Below are 19,342 nucleotides of genomic sequence, written 5' to 3'. Positions count from 1 at the left end.
GTGTCACTTTTAAGCAAAGACATGTTGAAATGTTTTGTTTTTTTCTGTGGTGTAACGTTTTCATCTTGTGGCTTGCATTTCTCTGCAGACTCATCAGTGTTTTTATTGTTACTTAGTTACTGTTTTTTCTGTACGACAACCTCAGAGATGATTTTGCGAGCAGTGCTCCTCAAGTCCTGACTCATGCTTCAGAAACTTAGTACTGACGTCATGACCTACAAATGCCAGTTTGCTTGTAATTGTCATATCTGTCATCACTGAAATAAAATATTATCAAATAAAGTCAAAGAAGTTACATGATGAAATATATACAGCCATAATGATCACAAATTAGAGTATTAAAAAAAACATACATAAACTTACAAGTTGATGACATTCAGAACAGTGTGTAATCCCAGCAAGATGTACAAGCATATCCAAGAGAATAGTCATCACTAAAACTCAATAATAATATAAAAACACAACCAAGATCAGATGATAAGAGCTATTTGGCATAAAACTATAGTAGATGGTATAATGGTAATAATTTTGTCTCTTTTAACTAATCTTGAAAGTCCATTAAGTCAGTAATGCTGTGTGTGCACTGATGCTTTATTTCTAATTAATTTAGACAATATCAAATAAATAAAGGACTGTGATTCTGTCAGGACTGAAAAGGCCTTTTTGATGACACAACAATCCATGCTAGATGAAACACCTTTAGTTTTGTTTCAGTCTTTAAGGTGTGAATGAGCTTGTTGTACCACGGTGCCAGACTTTTCTCTTTAATCTTTTTTAAGAACAAAGGAGCAATTGTGTGTAAAATGCATCTGTCAGTTTCTGTCATCCTGTTCTTCCAAGTTATTTGAATTTTGACAGATCTGAAATCTCTTTACAATGCAATCATTGGTGGAAGAATTGATCATTCTACTGCATTTAGAAGCAGAGAGGAGTTTTGCAACCATGGATGTGGAGTATATAAATAAATTGCTACACTATTGCAACAATTTTAATATTGATTCAATTTGATCATATTAAAACTATGATTAGAACAGTAAATAGGTACTGTGGCATGCAGCTTAACTCTAATAAAGTCAAGCTAAGTCGTCTTAATTTCTATTTATGCTTTATACAACACTGTTGAAGCTCCTGAAGGATGAACTAGATAAATATTTTCAAAACAGACTTTCTAAAAATCAAAAACTTACAGTTTTTTTTTATACGCTAAACATTTTTATGTCAGCAGTGATTTTAAAATCACTAATAATTCAAAGAATATATATTTCTAAGCTTTTCAGACATAAAATCAGCAACATTTTTGAATACTGTGTAGCCAGTATTAATTCAATTTGAATTCATAGCATATCATTTGGAACTGGAACTTTAAGAGGTGTACCTGAAACCAGACCTCTGCATGATTCAATTGCAGCAACACTTACTTTTGATGAAAGACTTCACTTTGTATTTATGTTAGTAACAATGACTTTCGAGGATAAAGCTGTGATCAATACACATTTTTTTACAAAACCTATATTTAAATTGAATGATGTAAGCATTTAATTTTGCCGCCTTTTTGATGGAAAAGTCTAAACTTATTCCACTGAATCACATCACACATATGATATAATTCCACAAAAATTCCCTTCTGTTTTGAGAAATGTGATATTGTAGCAAATTACATAACAGTAAAAACTGAATGACATGTGGATAGGAATAAGTGACAACGGAAATCTTTCAGCTTTGACAAACAAGTTATTAAACATATGTTAATTGTGTTTGAAAAAAAAAAAGATCTCCTCCAGCACAGGCTCTTACACCTGTGCCTGTTTGTGTTGGAAGCTGATGGAAATTTACCAGACCTCAAGTTTCTATACAGTGATTAACTTTTATGGTTTCCCTTTGCTCTGGCGGCGTTGCACACTATGTACTCCTGTACAATAAAAACAAAGTATAAACTTTTATGAGCACAATGACAGGTTCGCTAATTAACTAGTTATTTATGTGAATAGGAAAGTTTTAAAAACAATAATACCATGGGGAAAACTATAAACATGATGGCCCTTGATGTTTGAATAGCCGCACTCTGACAAACAAACGCCTGTATTTGGCATCAATGGTTCCTATAACTTTTTTATAGCTGAAAATGGTTTTATAAATAAGGAAAATAGTGTTTATAAGAAAAAGGTTCTTGAAATACTAAATGTAATCAGGTTTTTTTTTTTGTCAAATCACTGCAAAACATGCTTTTCATCCATTATGTTCAAGAGAAAATGTCAGTATGTAATCTCAAACTTTATAATCAAGTTTCTTATATGTTAATTTATTTTAATATTGATCAATCAAGACAATTAGGTTTATATTTGTGTCAATATTCGCATATTCTTTTGATGTAAAAAAAAAACATAAACTTTTTAAACCTACGTAGACAGTGTTGGGGTTACATAATTACATTACCTTTTCAAGTAACCAGTATAGTAATGTGTTACTTTTTCATTATCAAGAAAATATACTGTTTTATTGACTGACATCTCTCCTGCCCCCATGGGTGTAGCATTTAGGTGTTGTGTTCAGTGTTGAAATATGATACTTTTTGTAGGTCTAGCTTAAATGTTAACAGGTAATTACTCATCTCACTAGCACAAACACAGATTTGGTGTCCCTCAAGATGAATAAAAACTGAGAAAAGCAAAGCTGACCTTCCTTTCATGCGTCAACAATTTATTCTTCATGCAATTCAGAGACTCAACACAGTTGAATGTTTTGTTTGAGCTGCGCCCTCAACTGTACAGACATGAAGTTACATTTTCTTCTATTATCCACTTCACATTTCAGGTTTACATTTTATGCAACAAAAATATTTTAAAAAGTGATGCAAAAGTAACACATTATCATTTTTAAAAGTAACTAGAACATTGAATTGCTTAAAAAAGAAGTAAAACTAGATTTTAATACTTAATATAATATATTTTAATATATACTTAGATTTTAATATAAAACATTTTAATACCTTTTTTAGATCACAAAAAGTTTCAGGGACAAAGCCATTTGGACTGTATGCACAAAACCACTGACATTCAAAAATGATCACACATTATACCCTGTTGGAAGTGATATGTGAGGGAAGTACTGCATGTGTTATTCTGCCAAGACAGCACCATTATTGGCCAATCCTGATATCTCATTGACCTGGCTGATAATGAGTCTGAGGTCGAAGATCAACTTCTGAGTAAAACTCTTCTAGGCTACTCAGACCTCAAAACCAAACTCCAACAACAAGAAGAATAGCTTCTATCGTAGTTAACACTAATAGTTGTGACACTATTCGGAAAATGAACCAGTTTACTAGTAACTAGGTTTGTTAGAGGTCGACTGGCTTTGACAGGATCAGATAATGTGGGTTTGGTTGGCCAGGCTCAACTACGCCGAAAATACGTGCGCACGCGGCCAAAGGGCGGGGCGTTTTACGTCATGAAGGAAGCGAGGTCAGTATATAAAGCTCAGAGAGTCGTTCACTTCAGAACAAGAAGAAAAGCAGTAACGAGTTTAGAATTGAAAACAAAAGAACTGACATTTCAGCGTCGCTTCACGGACTATTACAACATCAAATTCTCGATCACGGGACTTTGGAGAAACTTTTCAAGCGCGCTGGGTTTGTTTCGTTCATCTAGCTGTATGTATTTAGAGCTGTCCTTCTGTACTATGGTCATCATGGAAGTGCCCACTATCGATTCGGCCTCACTTCGGGATATGTTGGAGGGAGACGACCCGGATTGTTTGGTTTTGGACTGTCGCTCCTTCTTTTCTTTCAGCGTATCTCACATTTCGGGCTCCAGTAATGTGCGCTTCAGTACTATCGTGCGCCGGAGGGCCAGAGGGGGGCTGGGGCTTGAGCACATTGTGCCCAACGAGGACACCAGGAACAGGCTTCTGTCCGGGGAATACCAGAGTGTCGTTTTCCTGGATGACCACAGTCTAGAGATGGGAGAAGTGAAGAAAGACGGGACTTTAATGCTCGCTGTGAACGCGTTGTGCCGCAAACAATGTGGAGCAAGTGTATACCTTCTTAAAGGTAATCGACTTTTTTCACTTTTGTTTATAGTAGTTTTATTACACACCAATTGAAGGTCAAAAGTTCGACCAAATGTTTCTTCAGCTGTTTTCAACTTGACATTTGTGAATTTCAAAACACTGACCTCTGTTTTGTTTTTTTTAGGTGGATTTGACACATTTTCCGCTGAGTTTCCTGAAAAGTGTACAAAGACCGTCCCCCCACAAGGCTTGAGTTTACCTCTGAGCTCCAACTGCCATTCAAACACCGCTGATTCCTCCTGTAACACATGTACAACCCCTCTGTATGATCAGGTAAATAGAGCCTTTGAATACACCATTTCTGTAAACAAGCTGGCTTGTGAACGAACTAGTTCAATAATATCTATCGTTGTTTTATTTTCAGGGTGGCCCTGTAGAAATCCTGCCTTTCCTATATTTGGGCAGTGCTTATCACGCTTCCAGAAAAGACATGCTGGACATGTTGGGGATCACCGCTCTTATTAACGTCTCTTCCAACTGTCCCAACCACTTTGAAGACCACTACCAGTACAAAAGCATTCCAGTTGAAGACAACCACAAGGCTAACATCAGTTCCTGGTTCAACGAGGCCATCGAATTTATTGGTGAGTATCATTTTTCGCTGCTATTATTCTATGCCGTTAGGAAATTGGGAACAGATGTCACCCTTATGACGTGGTTTGGCAGGCTGTCTCACAGCCCAACCCCCATTCAACCCAAGTCTGAATTGCATTTTTCAAAAGTTCCCTCCAAATCGGCCAGCTGTACCTCCCAGGCTTGACAGCCACTAAAGCTTACATCATCCTCTCATCCTGTTTTAAAAAGTGCCCCCCTATTCAAATAACACCAGGACGTGACCTGATCTTTTCATGGGGCAACTGGCTCCATCTGAATGCTTTGCGTCCTTTGTTCTGCCCAAACAAAAGGTAGTGTCTCTGGTTCTCAGTTGCCCTCCTATCAGATCAGTGCACTTTGCAGGGGGGCCACAACCCCCCATTGTGTGTTTAGGCCTAATGGTAGGGAGCGGGAAAAGGGGGGAGGTCCCTTCTTAATCAAACCCCTGCCTGCTTCATCGTTTCCAGTTTCTTTAATGGGACCGTTTCCCTCATTTGCATTCCTGTAGTGTTTAATTTACAAGTGAATGTTTGGTTAGCCAAACTGTCATTAACAGATCGTTTTGTATTTGGGTTCCTGAGTTTATTTTATTCACTTTATTCTTTTGAAGTGTTTTTTTTTTAAACATTGTTAATCGAAATACAGTTTCAGAGATCTGGTAAAAAAAAAATTGTAAACTTTTTTTTTTTTTTAATGTATACTATATCTACAGTATTCCTACAAAACAGCCATATAAGTTGACGTGGCTTTAAACACAAACTAAAAAACTTAGAGGAACTTCTCGAGTAGAGTTTTAACCAACACTCTCCTTTCTCTTTCTCCCAGATTCTGTACGGAATAAAGGTGGACGTGTCTTTGTTCACTGCCAAGCGGGAATCTCGCGCTCTGCCACCATCTGTCTGGCTTATCTGATGCGCACCAACCGCGTCAAACTGGAAGAGGCCTTCGAATTCGTTAAACAGCGACGCAGCATCATCTCGCCCAACTTCAGCTTCATGGGCCAGCTTTTACAATTCGAGTCGCAAGTTCTGGCCTCCTCTACGTGTTCCTCAGAAGCAGGAAGCCCCGCCATTGGCAAGAACAGCACTGTGTTCAACTTCCCCGTCCACACAGCGGCCAGTCCTCTTTCCTTCCTGCAGAGTCCCATCACTACCTCACCCTCCTGCTGAGACACACTCTTTAAAGTGGTCAGACTCCTAATCTCGCCTCTCAACCGGCGAGACTTTTATTTATATGAAGACTGTATGATCCCTGAGGTGATCTTGCCAGTATTAAAAGCCTCGGGAATCTTCCTGAATGTTCCTGTTGCTAACTGTTTTCCACGATTGCTCAATTTGACGATGGCTAATGTAGCCTAGAACTCTGTTTTAGCATTTTTATACTGTGGTCCATATTTGACTTAACCTTTTAATGTGACGAATATTAAAGGGACCGTTCACCTGAGAATTTTACTCGGGCTTCACTCAATTCAAATCTTTGGGTTACTATTTTTTCTGTTGAACACATAAGATATTTTGAGCAATGTTAAATCTGTACCCATCGACTTCCATAGTAAGTTTTCCCTACTTTGGAAGCCAATGTTTACAAGTTTTCAGCATTTTCAAAATACGTTTTCAAAAGAAACAATAGTGAGAATTAAATTAAGTGAAAAATCTCTTTAAAGTAGAAACTGTCCTCCATTGTGTTATTATTTTGATCTTGATAATCAGTTTTGTGGTCATTTGTTAGCATCAAAAAAGCCCCATGTCTTATAGGTTGCTCAGGGATTGTCGTCCTTTTTTATGTTGTTGTTTTGATTATGTGAGTCTGAGGAGGGAGGGAAGTCACTAGACTTGAAGGTGCTATCAAAAAGTACTGCTACGATTTTTATTCTTAGAACATTGAATGTAGTCTTTCCAGGCTCTGCCGTAAGACAGTGGATGTTGAAGTGTTTTATTTTGTGCAAGCCTGTCATGCCTTTTCAAAAAGCAATCTGATTCCAGACGTTTGCTTGTCTGTAAACAAACAGCGAAATACCTCATGTGTCTGTACTGTTGTCAGTCCGGTAAGAGTCCTCTTCCCTTAAGCACTACTAACAGGAATTACTCTTACAGGGCTTTTTTTGATATGTGACTATTTATTGACTAAATTAATATATTTCTTATGCTATATTTTTTCATATATTTGTGATACTTGCTGACAAATAAACATGTTTTTTATATGCAATATTTTGTTGTGAATTTAATATTTGAATAGTCTAAATCAGAGATGCCCAAAGTAGGGTCTACGGGTCGAAGTTGTATGGTTAACTTTGATTTGGCCCATCGTCCCATATGAAAAGATAGGGAGAATGATGGACACTGTTGGAGCAAATGCCTTTGACAGAGATCGTCATTTTAAATTTAACATAGCCTCTTGTTTCTTAGTTTTATTGCTCAGCTACAAATATCAGAAATTAAATGATTCAATAAACTTTTAAAATGTAAATCCTGTCACTACAAAAGTTAAGGCAGGAGCAGCCCAACTAGTGTATTCAGCACTGATCTCCATTGTGTTTATAAATTGTATTGTTTGTTTTCACAGTAATAAGTTAATTATAAACTGTTGACAATGATACTGGATTAGTTGAAATGATTTAAAGCAACATTATATATATATATATATATATATTACTGAATAAGTTGGTAAATCCTCCTTGGCAGATATATTGTAATACAGTTTGATATATATTTCGCCCACAGCCCTCAATCGAGTTTGGCTTTTGGCCCTTTACAAGAAAAACTTTGGGCACCCCTGGTCTAAATATTAATAGATATATAATATCTTTTTGTTGGTATTACTCCTGCACACAGGACCTTTAAAATGCATCACAATGCAAAATGAAACAAGGAAAAAATGATTAATATGTTTAGTTTTAAGCTGCCAATAAACAGTTCTTATAGCATTTATAATTTGTTGAAATATTAGAAAGTAAAAACAACGCACAATAATGTTTATTAGTTTAAATTATTAAGTTTAATAAAGTCTAAAATAATTGTTATTATTGTGACTGCGTTTTTTATACACCTAAAATGCTACAATAAACTGTAAAATGTTAATTATATTTTAATTATATGTTAATTATCAGTTTTCGTATTTTGTGATACACAAGTCTTTATTATGGTTGTGTATTGCATTATGGGATGTTGATCTCTGCTCTGTGCCCATATTTGATGTTGAAAATTCAACTATAATTTAACAAAGTGTCTTTTATTGACATTTTGGATAATTTATTAGAAATAATATAGAGAGAAATAAGTACGTAAAACAACCGAAAATAGACTGGCAGTTTATTACAAATTAGGTTTTTGTACCATAATATACAAGATCATCCCAGACAATACATCCAGTGTTGGAAAAAATACTTTTGAAAGTAATGCATTACAATATTGAGTTGCTGCCCAAAAAAGAAATTAGTTCCTTTATTCATTAGTTGAATTAGTTGTGTTTGTTACTTTTTATGGTAAGTATTGGGTCACTTTACTTTTGATTTACTTTTGCATTACTTTTTTCTGACCTGGCTTGATTTCTATCTGGGTTTTTTCCTTATTATTTTTAATAAAGAAGACAACCTTTATTTACCTTAAAAAAAACACATAAAAAACTAATAATGTTGAACTTCCTTACCCCAGAGCTATACATGCTGTATTTACAGATTAATTAAAGCTAAAAGCAATGTGTTTGATGCTTTTGTGCTTTTAGAGTGTTGGATTCAACATTAATTTTAAATCAGCAGTCTATTTTTTAAAAGCGAATTAATTAATCTAACAAGTAACTCAAATGTTATTACTTACCCCCATGACATCTGTGGGCCCCCAATAAATTATCTAGAAATGTAAATTATACCTATAAACTATATATAACAACATTTCTATCATATTTTGTACAGTGAGAGTCAAACAAATACAATTTTTACATCATTAAATGTTTAATATACGATTAAACATAAAATTATAATAATAATGTGATGTTATGTAATTATAATGTAAAATAAATGATTCACCACCCCAATCATGGAGCAGTCCAGCAGTCAAATTCATAAAAATATATAGTATTTTAAGTTGCAAATTAATTTTAAGAAAACAAATCATTTAAAATGTTGAGCTTGCATTACGTACAAAATGTAGAAAAGAAGACTGAGTGACATAAAAATAAAAAAAAACAGCTAAACAAAATAAAATTTAAATGAAAAAAGTAGAAAGAGTGCCTTTCAGGACTTGGACCCCATGGCTGGAGTTGTAAAATCCAGACAGATCTGCTTAAAGTCTTGTGCTTAAACTAGAGAATTCTTATAAACTCTGTGTTTAGACTTAAATTCATTCATTCATTTTCTGGCTTGGTCCCTTTATTAATCAGTCGCCACAGTGGAATGAACCTCCAACTTATCCACCATATTTTTTACGGAGCGGATGCTCTTCCAGCTGCAACCCAACACTGGGAAACACCCATACCCTCTTGCATTCACACACACCACGGCCAATTGAGATTATTCAATTCACTTATTGCGCATGTCTTTGGACTGTGGGGGAAACCATGTGACAACGAGGAGAACATGCAAACTCCACACAGAAATGCCAACTAACCAGTGACCTTTGTGCTGTGAGGCGATCATGCTTCCCATTGCCTCACCGTGAAGCCCTATTCATTTATAAATTCATTCATTCATTAATTGTCTTTTCAGCTTAGTCCCTTTATTAATCTGGGGTCGCCACAGCGCAATGAACCGCCATCTTATCCAGCAAATGTTTCACGGAGCAGATGCCCTTCCAGCTGCAACCCATCTCTGGGAAACATCCATACACACTCATACACTACGGACAATTTAGCCAACCCAATTCACCTGTACCGCATGTCTTGGACTGTGGGGGAAACCGGAGCACCCAGAGGAAACACATGCGAACGCAGGGAGAACATGCAAACTCCAGAGACATTTTTGCTGTGAGGCGATTGTGCGTACCACTGCGCCACCATGACACAGAATTTTGTGTTTTACTATTAAGTTTGTTGATTTTCTTTTCTGAAAGTGGTGTAAGTTTGCATACATTTTCAGCACAAATCCACTGAGAAACTTGACACAGTGGAACTCAGAAACCCCACTGCCTACTAGCATTTTTGATGTGTTATTGACAAACAGAATGCAGAAGTTTACATTTTCCCAACACCGTCAGCTATGTGGAAGGTACATGCTGTGGAGTACAGGCATGTACTCTACACAGAAGTATGAAACAGGCTTTACTCACCCTCAAGTGGTTCAAACCTTTATGAGTTTTTTTCTTCTGTTGAACACAAAGGACAATTTTTTTGAAAATGTAGGGAACTGGTAACCATTGACTTCCACATGTAGTAAAAACAAATTCTGTGTAAGATAATGGTTACAGGATCCAACATTCTTCCAAATATCTTCTTTTTTGTTGATCAGAAGAGAGAAAGAGTTTGAAACAAGTGAAGATTAAATAAATAATGACAAAGTGTATTTTTTGGGTAAATTCAACCTTTGAAAAAAGAAAATATTTTGTAAATATGCCTACATTTTTTGGTGTATAAATTACTTTTTTAAATAAATGTCTTCCGTAAATTCAAAGTTCAAAATAAACATACAAACAATGTCTTCAGATGCACATATAAATGCTTTTCTAATCAAATGCAGCAAGAAAGATCTTAAAGCGATTCAATTTTCCAAATACTTTTCGGGCCTGCAGTGTGTTTCAGTATCTAGACAGATGAGCACCTTCTGTGCCAAAAGCGGGGTCACTAGACAAACAAATGCAGCTGACTTTATTGTTTCAACAGGCCCGTGTGAACTTTTCAAATATCGCTGGGAAAATGTCTGAACAATCCCCTTTTCACCCTGACCCTGACTTGTTAGGGCAGTGTGACCCGTGTTTGCGCGTGCATTGGAATCCCACACTGCGAATGCTTTGCGGCCCCACTCTTTTGAATGGTTCCGGCACGGGCTTCTCAATAAGCTCATTTAAGAGCCGTCAGACAGAAGGAGGGCTGGTCGCAGAAGTGCGGCTCTGCTCAGGCCCTTCAGGGACCACAATAGGAGCAGCTGCAAGGCGTTTGGGAAAAGTGTGACGACTATAGCGCACTCAGCGTTTGGCCGGGTGCAGAGTGTTCTGTGCCTCCTCCTTTGAATCATGTATGATGGCAGTGTTTTCTCAGCCATGGTGGCTTTGAAAATTAGCACAACACTGCCAGCGACATAAGGGAAAAAAGGAAGTTTGATTATAAAGCAGTGAATTTGTGAAAAAAGCATGGACTTTTGTCCATTAAACACCAAAAGGTACTTTAGTTGATTATTTTGTTCATCACCATTAGTTATATTTGTTAGCCATTTTAAAGTTCTGTTTTATGGAGGGTGACAAAATAATTTTTTGAGATACAAATTTAAAAACAAAATTCTATTTTTCTGTTTGGCACAGTTATAAACACAAGCAAGGCAAGGCAAGTTCATTTATATATCACATTTCATACACAGCGGCAATTCAAAGTGCTTTACATAAACAAGAATAAAAGAGACAAGTATAAGAAAAATAAAAACAGGTAATAAAAATGTAAAAAAAAAAGATAAAAACAAATAGAAATGTATTAAAACAGGTTATAAAAGAATGAAAAAGAGGGGAAAACATAATAGTGCGATCTGTCGGACGCAACACAGTGCTCATTCAATATAGAAAGCTAAACAAATGTGTCTTCAGTCTTGATTTGAATGTGCCTAATGTTGGTGCACATCTGATCATTTCTGGAAGCTGATTCCAGCAGCGAGGGGCATAGTAGCTGAAAGCCGAATCACCCTGCTTTGACTGAACTCTTGAAATTTCTTGTTTATCCAAAAGATTTGAGTGATCTGTTAGGTTTGTATTCAGTCAGCATATCTGTAATGTATTGAGGTCCTAGGCCGTTTAGTGATTTATAGACAAGCAGTAATACTTTAAAATCTATTCTGAATGTAACTGGGAGCCAGTGTAGAGACCTGAGGACAGGCGTGATGTGCTCTGATTTTTTGGTTCTGATCAGAATCCTGGCTGCAGCGTTCTGGATGAGCTGCAAGTGTCTGACTGTCTTTTTTTGCGAAGGCCTGTGAGGAGGCCGTTACAGTACAGCTGCTGATAAAAGCATGAACAAGTTTCTCAAAGTCCTCACTGGAAACACAGCATCTGATTCTTGCAATGTTTTTGAGATGATAGTATGCTGATTTACTAACTGCTTTCACATGACTGTTGAAACTCAGATCTGACTTCAAAGTCACACCAAGATTCTTGACCTTATTTTTTGTTGTTTGACCCTTAGTGTCAAAGTACGCATTGACCTTGAGAACATCATCTCTGTTCCCAAATGCAATGACTTCAGTTTTCTCTTTGTTTAACTGTAGAAAATTTTGACACATCCAACTGTTCACTTCATCAGTGCATTGGTAGAGGGTGTCAATGGGGCTGTAGTCATTAGGCAGTAAGGCTAGGTAGATCTGAGTGTCATCAGCTCAGCTGTGGTAGGATATTTGGTTCTTTATCATTATTTGGCTCAGTGGGCACACTGTAAAAAAAACCCTAATTTTACAGAAAATTTCCATAATTTTTTTACAGTCATTTTTTGTCATATAAAATTATATGTAGAACTTAGTAAAATGACAAACAATCTCTCTAAATTCACAGTTTGACTTTCATTTTAGGTACTTTATCATTAAAGACAAATTACTGACATTTTTGTTTTTATACAGGGAAATTACAGTATTATTTCTACAGTATTTTTTCTGTTATTTTAAATTATATTCAAAAATCCGTAAAAATTGCAAACAATATCTGTAAATTAACAGCTTGACTGTTATTTTATGTACTATATAAGTAATGACAAATTACAGCAATTTGTCTGTTTTAAACAATAAAATTGCCAAAACAGTGTTTTTTCCTGTTTTTTATGAAGTACATTTAAAATTACGTAAAATTAAAGTATTAAATTGTAATTACGTGCTCTGTAAAAAAATAATAAAAAATCTTTAAAAAAATGTCAAATGACTGGCAGCTACGGCTGCCAAACAAAAACCATAAAATTATGGTAAAATTTCTTTGTTGAAATAAAGTGCAAAAAATAATAAATCTACAGATATTTTCATTAAAATGTTTACAGAAAAACACTGTTATTTTACAGACTTTTCCTAGATTATTACGATCAAATCCGTTCAATAAAGTTACACACTAAGTGCGCTCACATGCACCTGTTCCGGATTTTGCTGATTGCACACACACAGTTAGAGGATCGTTATGAACTGATTACATGCACTTTAAAAGCAGCATAGACCAATTGCTTGGTCTTGTTATACGGTTACTGTGAACTTTATAATGTGTTTCTCTTCTTTTGCCTTGCTTTGTTTGTTAATTGTTTACGTTGTTTGCTACCGGGACTGACCATTTGCCTGTTATTTGACCATGACTCTGGATTCCCTGCATAATGTTACATCTGTTTGCTCCTGTGTTGACTGTTGTTTGCCTGACCATCTCTGCGTAATAAACCTGCATTTGGATCTGCACTCCTTTGTCAACGTCTCTGTCACGTTACAGTTCCATTTCATTTAAGATCTGTAACTGAATCATTCCATATAACTTAAACCTCTACATGTTTTACATAAACTCTAATTAGTAAAATATAACAACTGTCATTTTACAGTTGTAAGAATTTGAATCAGTTGTATCTCGTTTGTTGTTTTTTCTGAAATTTTTTGATCCAAAATAAAACTGTTAAATTACGATCATGAACATGTCTTGGCATTTTATTAAAGGTGTTTAATCGTAATGATTTAGGGAAAATTCTTTTAAATAACATTGTTTTCTCTTGAACTTTTAGTGCAGTCACTTTATTGATAGTGTTTGATCATAATAATCTAGGAAAAGTCTGTATAATAAGTGTTTCTTTGTAAAACTCTTAGTGTGTAACTTTATTGAACGGATTTGATCGTAATAATCTAGGAAAAGTCTGTAAAATAACAGTGTTTTTCTGTAAACATTTTAATAAAAATATCTGTAGATTTATTATTTTTTGCATTTTATTTCAACAAAGACATTTTACCGTAATTTTATGGTTTTTGTTTGGCAGCCGTAGCTGCCAGTCATTTGACCTTTTTTTTACGATTTTTTTTCTTACAGTGTAGGGTAATAAAATATCTGTATAAATATCTGTATAAATATAATAATTATAATTAAATATATGTTATTAATATTTGTTAATATTAAAATTAGAATTTTCCCGCTGGTAAAATTAATATTAGATTTATTAATTATTTTATAATATAATAATAATAAATATTATTTTTACTATTAGGGTGTCATGGTGGCACAGTGGGTAGCACAATCCCTTTACAGTGATGGATTGCAGCTGGAAGGGCATCCACTATGTAAAACATATGCTGGATTAGCTAGCGGTTCATTTCGCTGTGGCGCCCCCAGATTAATAAAGGGGCTAAGCTGAAAAAAGACACATAATGAAATAACTTTTATTATTATTTGTCTTGTCTTACATCTCACAGGCTCTGTTAAGGTTTAAAAATGTTCGACATCTCTGTTACTTACCAAGTGGAGAATAGACATCAACAGCTGAACAGAAAACGAGCTGGTCACACAGGTTCTGTTAAAATTAAAACAGAAAGAAAGAAAACATGATACAAAAATAAGTTGCATTTTGTTAAAAAGTTAAACTGTGCAGCCATTTTAAAAAAGAAGTATTTTACCTGTTAAGGGAGTGCTGACAGTCTGTATAGTTAATGCTTTTGCTCAGAAAAACAGTAATGAGCTGCAGGTGTTTTGTCAATGCTGTTGTAAATAACTATTAATATACTATATTATTAGCCCCCCCCCCCCCCCCCCTCATTATTAGCCCCCCTGTTTATTTTTTCCACAATTTCTGTTTAACAGAGAGAAGATTTTTTTCACACCATTTCTAAACATAATAGTTGTAATAACTAATTTTTAGTTATAAGTAAGACATAAGGAAGACAGCTTATAAATCAGACAGAATCAAGCATTTTAAAAATGTACAAATGCTGATTTTTTGCTTTGAGTGTTGGGTTTAGGAGTAGGGTTGGGGTAGGGGGATAGAATAGTATAAAATCATAATGTCTATAAGTGCTTTTAAAGATATCTGTAAAAGTGTGTGTTTGTACAGTATGTGCGATTGCGTTTCTATGTTAAACTTTGTTTAACTGTTTAGAAATGGATCTTCAAAAAGTGGTAAATGCTTCACTTCTCTTAGGCATTTTTCCAAACTCACTTAAAACTGCAGTTGTTAAACCCCTCTTGAAGAAGAGCAACCTGGATAACACCTTATTGAGCAGTTACAGTTACAGTTTTGCTTGAATCTCCCTTTCATTGGCAAAATCATTGAAAAAGTTGTTTTCAACCAGGTTAACAAATTCTTAAACTTCAAGAGGTTTTTAGACAATTTTCAATCTGGTTTCAGAGCACATTACAGTACAGAGAACGCTCTTATAAAGAAAACCAATAATATCAGCCTATACAGATTCAGGCAAACCAACAGTGCTGGTATTGCTCAATCTTAGTGCTGCATTTGACACTGTTGATCACAGCATACTTCAGGATAGGCTGAAAAACTAGGTTGGGCTGTCTGAGATGGTTCCTAAATGGTTAGATCTTACCTTGAAGGGAGAGGTTACTATGTCAGAATATGGTGACCTTAGGTTAAGGTGGACACCCATGACATGTGGAGTCCCAAAAGGCTCAATTCTGGCACCTCACCTGTTCAACCTTTATATGTGCACTGTAAGAAAAAAAATCGTAAAAAAAAGGTCAAATGACTGGCAGCTACGGCTGCCAAACAAAAACCATAAAATTACGGTAAAATGTCTTTGTTGAAATAAAATGCAAAAAATAATAAATCTACAGATATTTTTATTAAAATGTTTACAGAAAAACACTGTTATTTTACAGACTTTTCCTAGATTATTACGATCAAATCCGTTCAATAAAGTTACACACTAAGAGTTTTACAAAGAAACACTTATTATACAGACTTTTCCTAGATTATTATGATCAAACACTATCAATAAAGTGACTGCACTAAAAGTTCAAGAGAAAACAATGTTATTTAAAAGAATTTTCCCTAAATCATTACGATTAAACACCTTTAATAAAATGCCAAGACATGTTCATGATCGTAATTTAACAGTTTTATTTTGGATCAAAAAATTTCGGAAAAAACAACAAACGAGATACAACTGATTCAAATTCTTACAACTGTAAAATGACAGTTGTTATATTTTACTAATTAGAGTTTATGTAAAACATGTAGAGGTTTAAGTTATATGGAATGATTCAGTTACAGATCTTAAATGAAATGGAACTGTAACGTGACAGAGACGTTGACAAAGGAGTGCAGATCCAAATGCAGGTTTATTACGCAGAGATGGTCAGGCAAACAACAGTCAACACAGGAGCAAACAGATGTAACATTATGCAGGGAATCCAGAGTCATGGTCAAATAACAGGCAAATGGTCAGTCCCGGTAGCAAACAACGTAAACAATTAACAAACAAAGCAAGGCAAAAGAAGAGAAACACATTATAAAGTTCACAGTAACCGTATAACAAGACCAAGCAATTGGTCTATGCTGCTTTTAAAGTGCATGTAATCAGTTCATAACGATCCTCTAACTGTGTGTGTGCAATCAGCAAAATCCGGAACAGGTGCATGTGAGCGCACTTAGTGTGTAACTTTATTGAACGGATTTGATCGTAATAATCTAGGAAAAGTCTGTAAAATAACAGTGTTTTTCTGTAAACATTTTAATGAAAATATCTGTAGATTTATTATTTTTTGCACTTTATTTCAACAAAGAAATTTTACCATAATTTTATGGTTTTTGTTTGGCAGCCGTAGCTGCCAGTCATTTGACATTTTTTTAAAGATTTTTTATTATTTTTTTACAGAGCACGTAATTACAATTTAATACTTTAATTTTACGTAATTTTAAATGTACTTCATAAAAAACAGGAAAAAACACTGTTTTGGCAATTTTATTGTTTAAAACAGACAAATTGCTGTAATTTGTCATTACTTATATAGTACATAAAATAACAGTCAAGCTGTTAATTTACAGATATTGTTTGCAATTTTTACGGATTTTTGAATATAATTTAAAATAACAGAAAAAATACTGTAGAAATAATACTGTAATTTCCCTGTATAAAAACAAAAATGTCAGTAATTTGTCTTTAATGATAAAGTACCTAAAATGAAAGTCAAACTGTGAATTTAGAGAGATTGTTTGTCATTTTACTAAGTTCTACATATAATTTTATATGACAAAAAATGACTGTAAAAAAATTTGGGAAATTTTCTGTAAAATTAGGTTTTTTTTTACAGTGTATAGCACTTTCTTTCTTTATGGAATCTTATGAAAAGGTTTATGCTATTGTTATAAGCTCAAGAACCCTAATTTGGAACCATTTATAGGAGTATAGTGCTCAGCATAATTAAGTACACCCCATTTTTAAATTAATATTTTTATCCATTTCTCAGTGAGTAGAAAATGTATTTTGATGCATTTTAACAAAACTGATTTATGAAACAGATATTTTTATTAAAATAACATTTTAGTTTCCAAACATATTTAGAAATTTAAAAATAAAACAAAACATTACACTCTACATTTTAACTAAATGTTTCCTTTTTTTTTTTTTTTGCTTCTCTTGATTTTTCCTCTTTTTTTTGTATTTAATATTTTTCTATAACATACAAATTTGAGTGTTCTAGTGTTTGGACCATTGTCGTATGTTATTTTGTTAGATAAGCTTCATATTTGGCTTCAGTAGTGACTAATCTAATATAAATACACAAATATAATATTATATAGCTTCCCTGTAAAATTATGAATTTAAAAGATATTAAATAAAAAAAAACTTTAGGGAGACCAACTGTTTAGTGGCATATTTAGTGGCATAAATACAAACACAGTGCAAAAAGCATGTTCAGTTCTTCTTTTACGTGATATAGGGGCCGCTGTGAAATGTTGTTTACCAAAGAAATCCTGCTGATTTCAGTGACATATGCTCTCTTCGTGGCCCAGACTGATCTTTTGTGGCTGTGAAGAAAGGGAGGCCTGCTTGTTGTTGTCCATTAGTGTTTGGGGGGGTCAGGGGTGGAGGAGCCCCTCTGATAAATCTCCACACATCAGCACAAACAAACACACAAACAGCACTTTCTGTTTGCTAATTACCGATGCACATAATAACACTTGGTGATATGAACAATCCTGTAAGCCCTGGTAGAACATAGAGTGTAATTCATCACACTGTTTGTTATGTGGACATGATGTGTTGGATTATGAGGATTGGTGTTACTTTTCAAAATAACTGAATAGCTGACAATAATCCTGGAAAAAACAAAACGAAATGAAACAACACAGCACAGCACAACAACACAACACAACACAACACAACACAACACAACACAACACAACACAACACAACACAACACAACAACACAACAATTCATGACCTCTAAAATAGATTACTAGGGGTATGTTTTACCTTCACAAAGCCATTTTAATGTTTGATGGATCTGTTGCTGTTATGTCAATTACAATTTAGTTTTACAAAATACAGTTTTAAATACAATAACTATTACCAATAAATTGCTATCAACAAGCATGTTTATGGAAGGTAACTTGTACTTACACAGTAACTACATAATGCAAACGTAATAATAATAATAATATAAAACTAAATAATAATTATAAATTGTAATTAATTACATGCAATATTATAAATTACATTATACACTATTCAATGTACTATAATGTGTATGCCATGTCAAAAACAGGGTACAGGTTCATTATGACAGTTTATTATGATTGATTATTAGTGACGCACTACTAAATAATAAACACAATATAAAACCTTTTTAGTGTGTTTTAGGAATCTGGAACAAAATATTATAAACAATATTTTCAAATATATAAATAGTATAGGGCGTCATGGTGGGGCAGTGGGTAGCATGATCGCCTCCCAGCAAGAAGGTTGCTGGTTCGAGCCTTGGCTTGGTCAGCTGGCATATCTGTGTGGAGTTTGCATGTTCTCCCTGTGTTCATGTGGGTTTCCTCCGGGTGCTCCAGTGTCCCCCACAAGTCCAAAGACATGTGGTATAGGTGAATTGGGCAAGCTAAATTGTCAGTGTATGTATTTGAATAAATGTGTACAAACATTTGCTGGATAAATTGGTGGTTCATTCCACTGTGGCAACCCTAGATTAATAAAGGGACTAACCCGAAAAGAAAATAAATGAATGAATACAGAGACCAAAAATTTTAGAGACTAAACCTCGTACCAAACAATACTGAAGAGAAAATATCAATTACTCAACACTTTCTCATTTGTAGTTTTAGGTGTTTTCCATTTATTTACACTTTCAAATTGCATTATGAGTGTAATGTTAACAATTTTTCTGTGCAGATTAACTAAATAGATTTATCGACATATTTTAGTTACAATGTTTTACAAATTTATAGCAAAGGTATGACATACTACTGATTTACTAAACAAATAAACAAATGGAAGAGATACACTGTAACTTTATAAGCCTTTGTGTATTTCGTTTACAGATGCTGTAAATGTTATCATCTGCAGAGAAAAAACACCCAGCTTTGATAAACGAAA

The 19,342-nt window shown here is 34.5% G+C and overlaps 2 protein-coding genes across 2 annotated transcripts in view; one reads left to right on the top strand and one right to left on the bottom strand.

Annotated features, from left to right (window-relative positions):
- immt (inner membrane protein, mitochondrial (mitofilin)) overlaps positions 1 to 19,342 on the bottom strand; it is a 905,839-nt gene that overhangs the window by 372,292 nt on the left and 514,205 nt on the right. The window lies entirely within an intron of this gene.
- dusp1 (dual specificity phosphatase 1) lies at positions 3,496 to 6,867 on the top strand. The gene is made up of 4 exons (NM_213067.2): positions 3,496 to 4,048; positions 4,193 to 4,341; positions 4,433 to 4,652; positions 5,488 to 6,867. Exons 1-4 carry the CDS (start codon positions 3,652 to 3,654, stop codon positions 5,829 to 5,831), a joined length of 1,110 nt encoding a protein of 369 aa, NP_998232.2. The 5' UTR covers positions 3,496 to 3,651; the 3' UTR covers positions 5,832 to 6,867.

Source organism: Danio rerio, chromosome 14 (genome assembly GCF_052040795.2).
Source record: "Danio rerio strain M-AB ecotype USA chromosome 14, GRCz13ab, whole genome shotgun sequence".
NCBI lineage: Eukaryota > Metazoa > Chordata > Actinopteri > Cypriniformes > Danionidae > Danio > Danio rerio.
This window is presented reverse-complemented; position numbering and strand designations above follow the sequence as displayed.

Excerpts from the sequence above, each read along its gene's own strand:
- dusp1 (NM_213067.2), top strand. The coding sequence starts at position 3,652 with ATGTATTTAGAGCTGTCCTTCTGTACTATGGTCATCATGGAAGTGCCC. Across the intron at positions 4,049-4,192 it reads AAGTGTATACCTTCTTAAAG|GTGGATTTGACACATTTTCC; the intron begins GTAATCGACTTT and ends TGTTTTTTTTAG. Across the intron at positions 4,653-5,487 it reads CGAGGCCATCGAATTTATTG|ATTCTGTACGGAATAAAGGT; the intron begins GTGAGTATCATT and ends TCTTTCTCCCAG.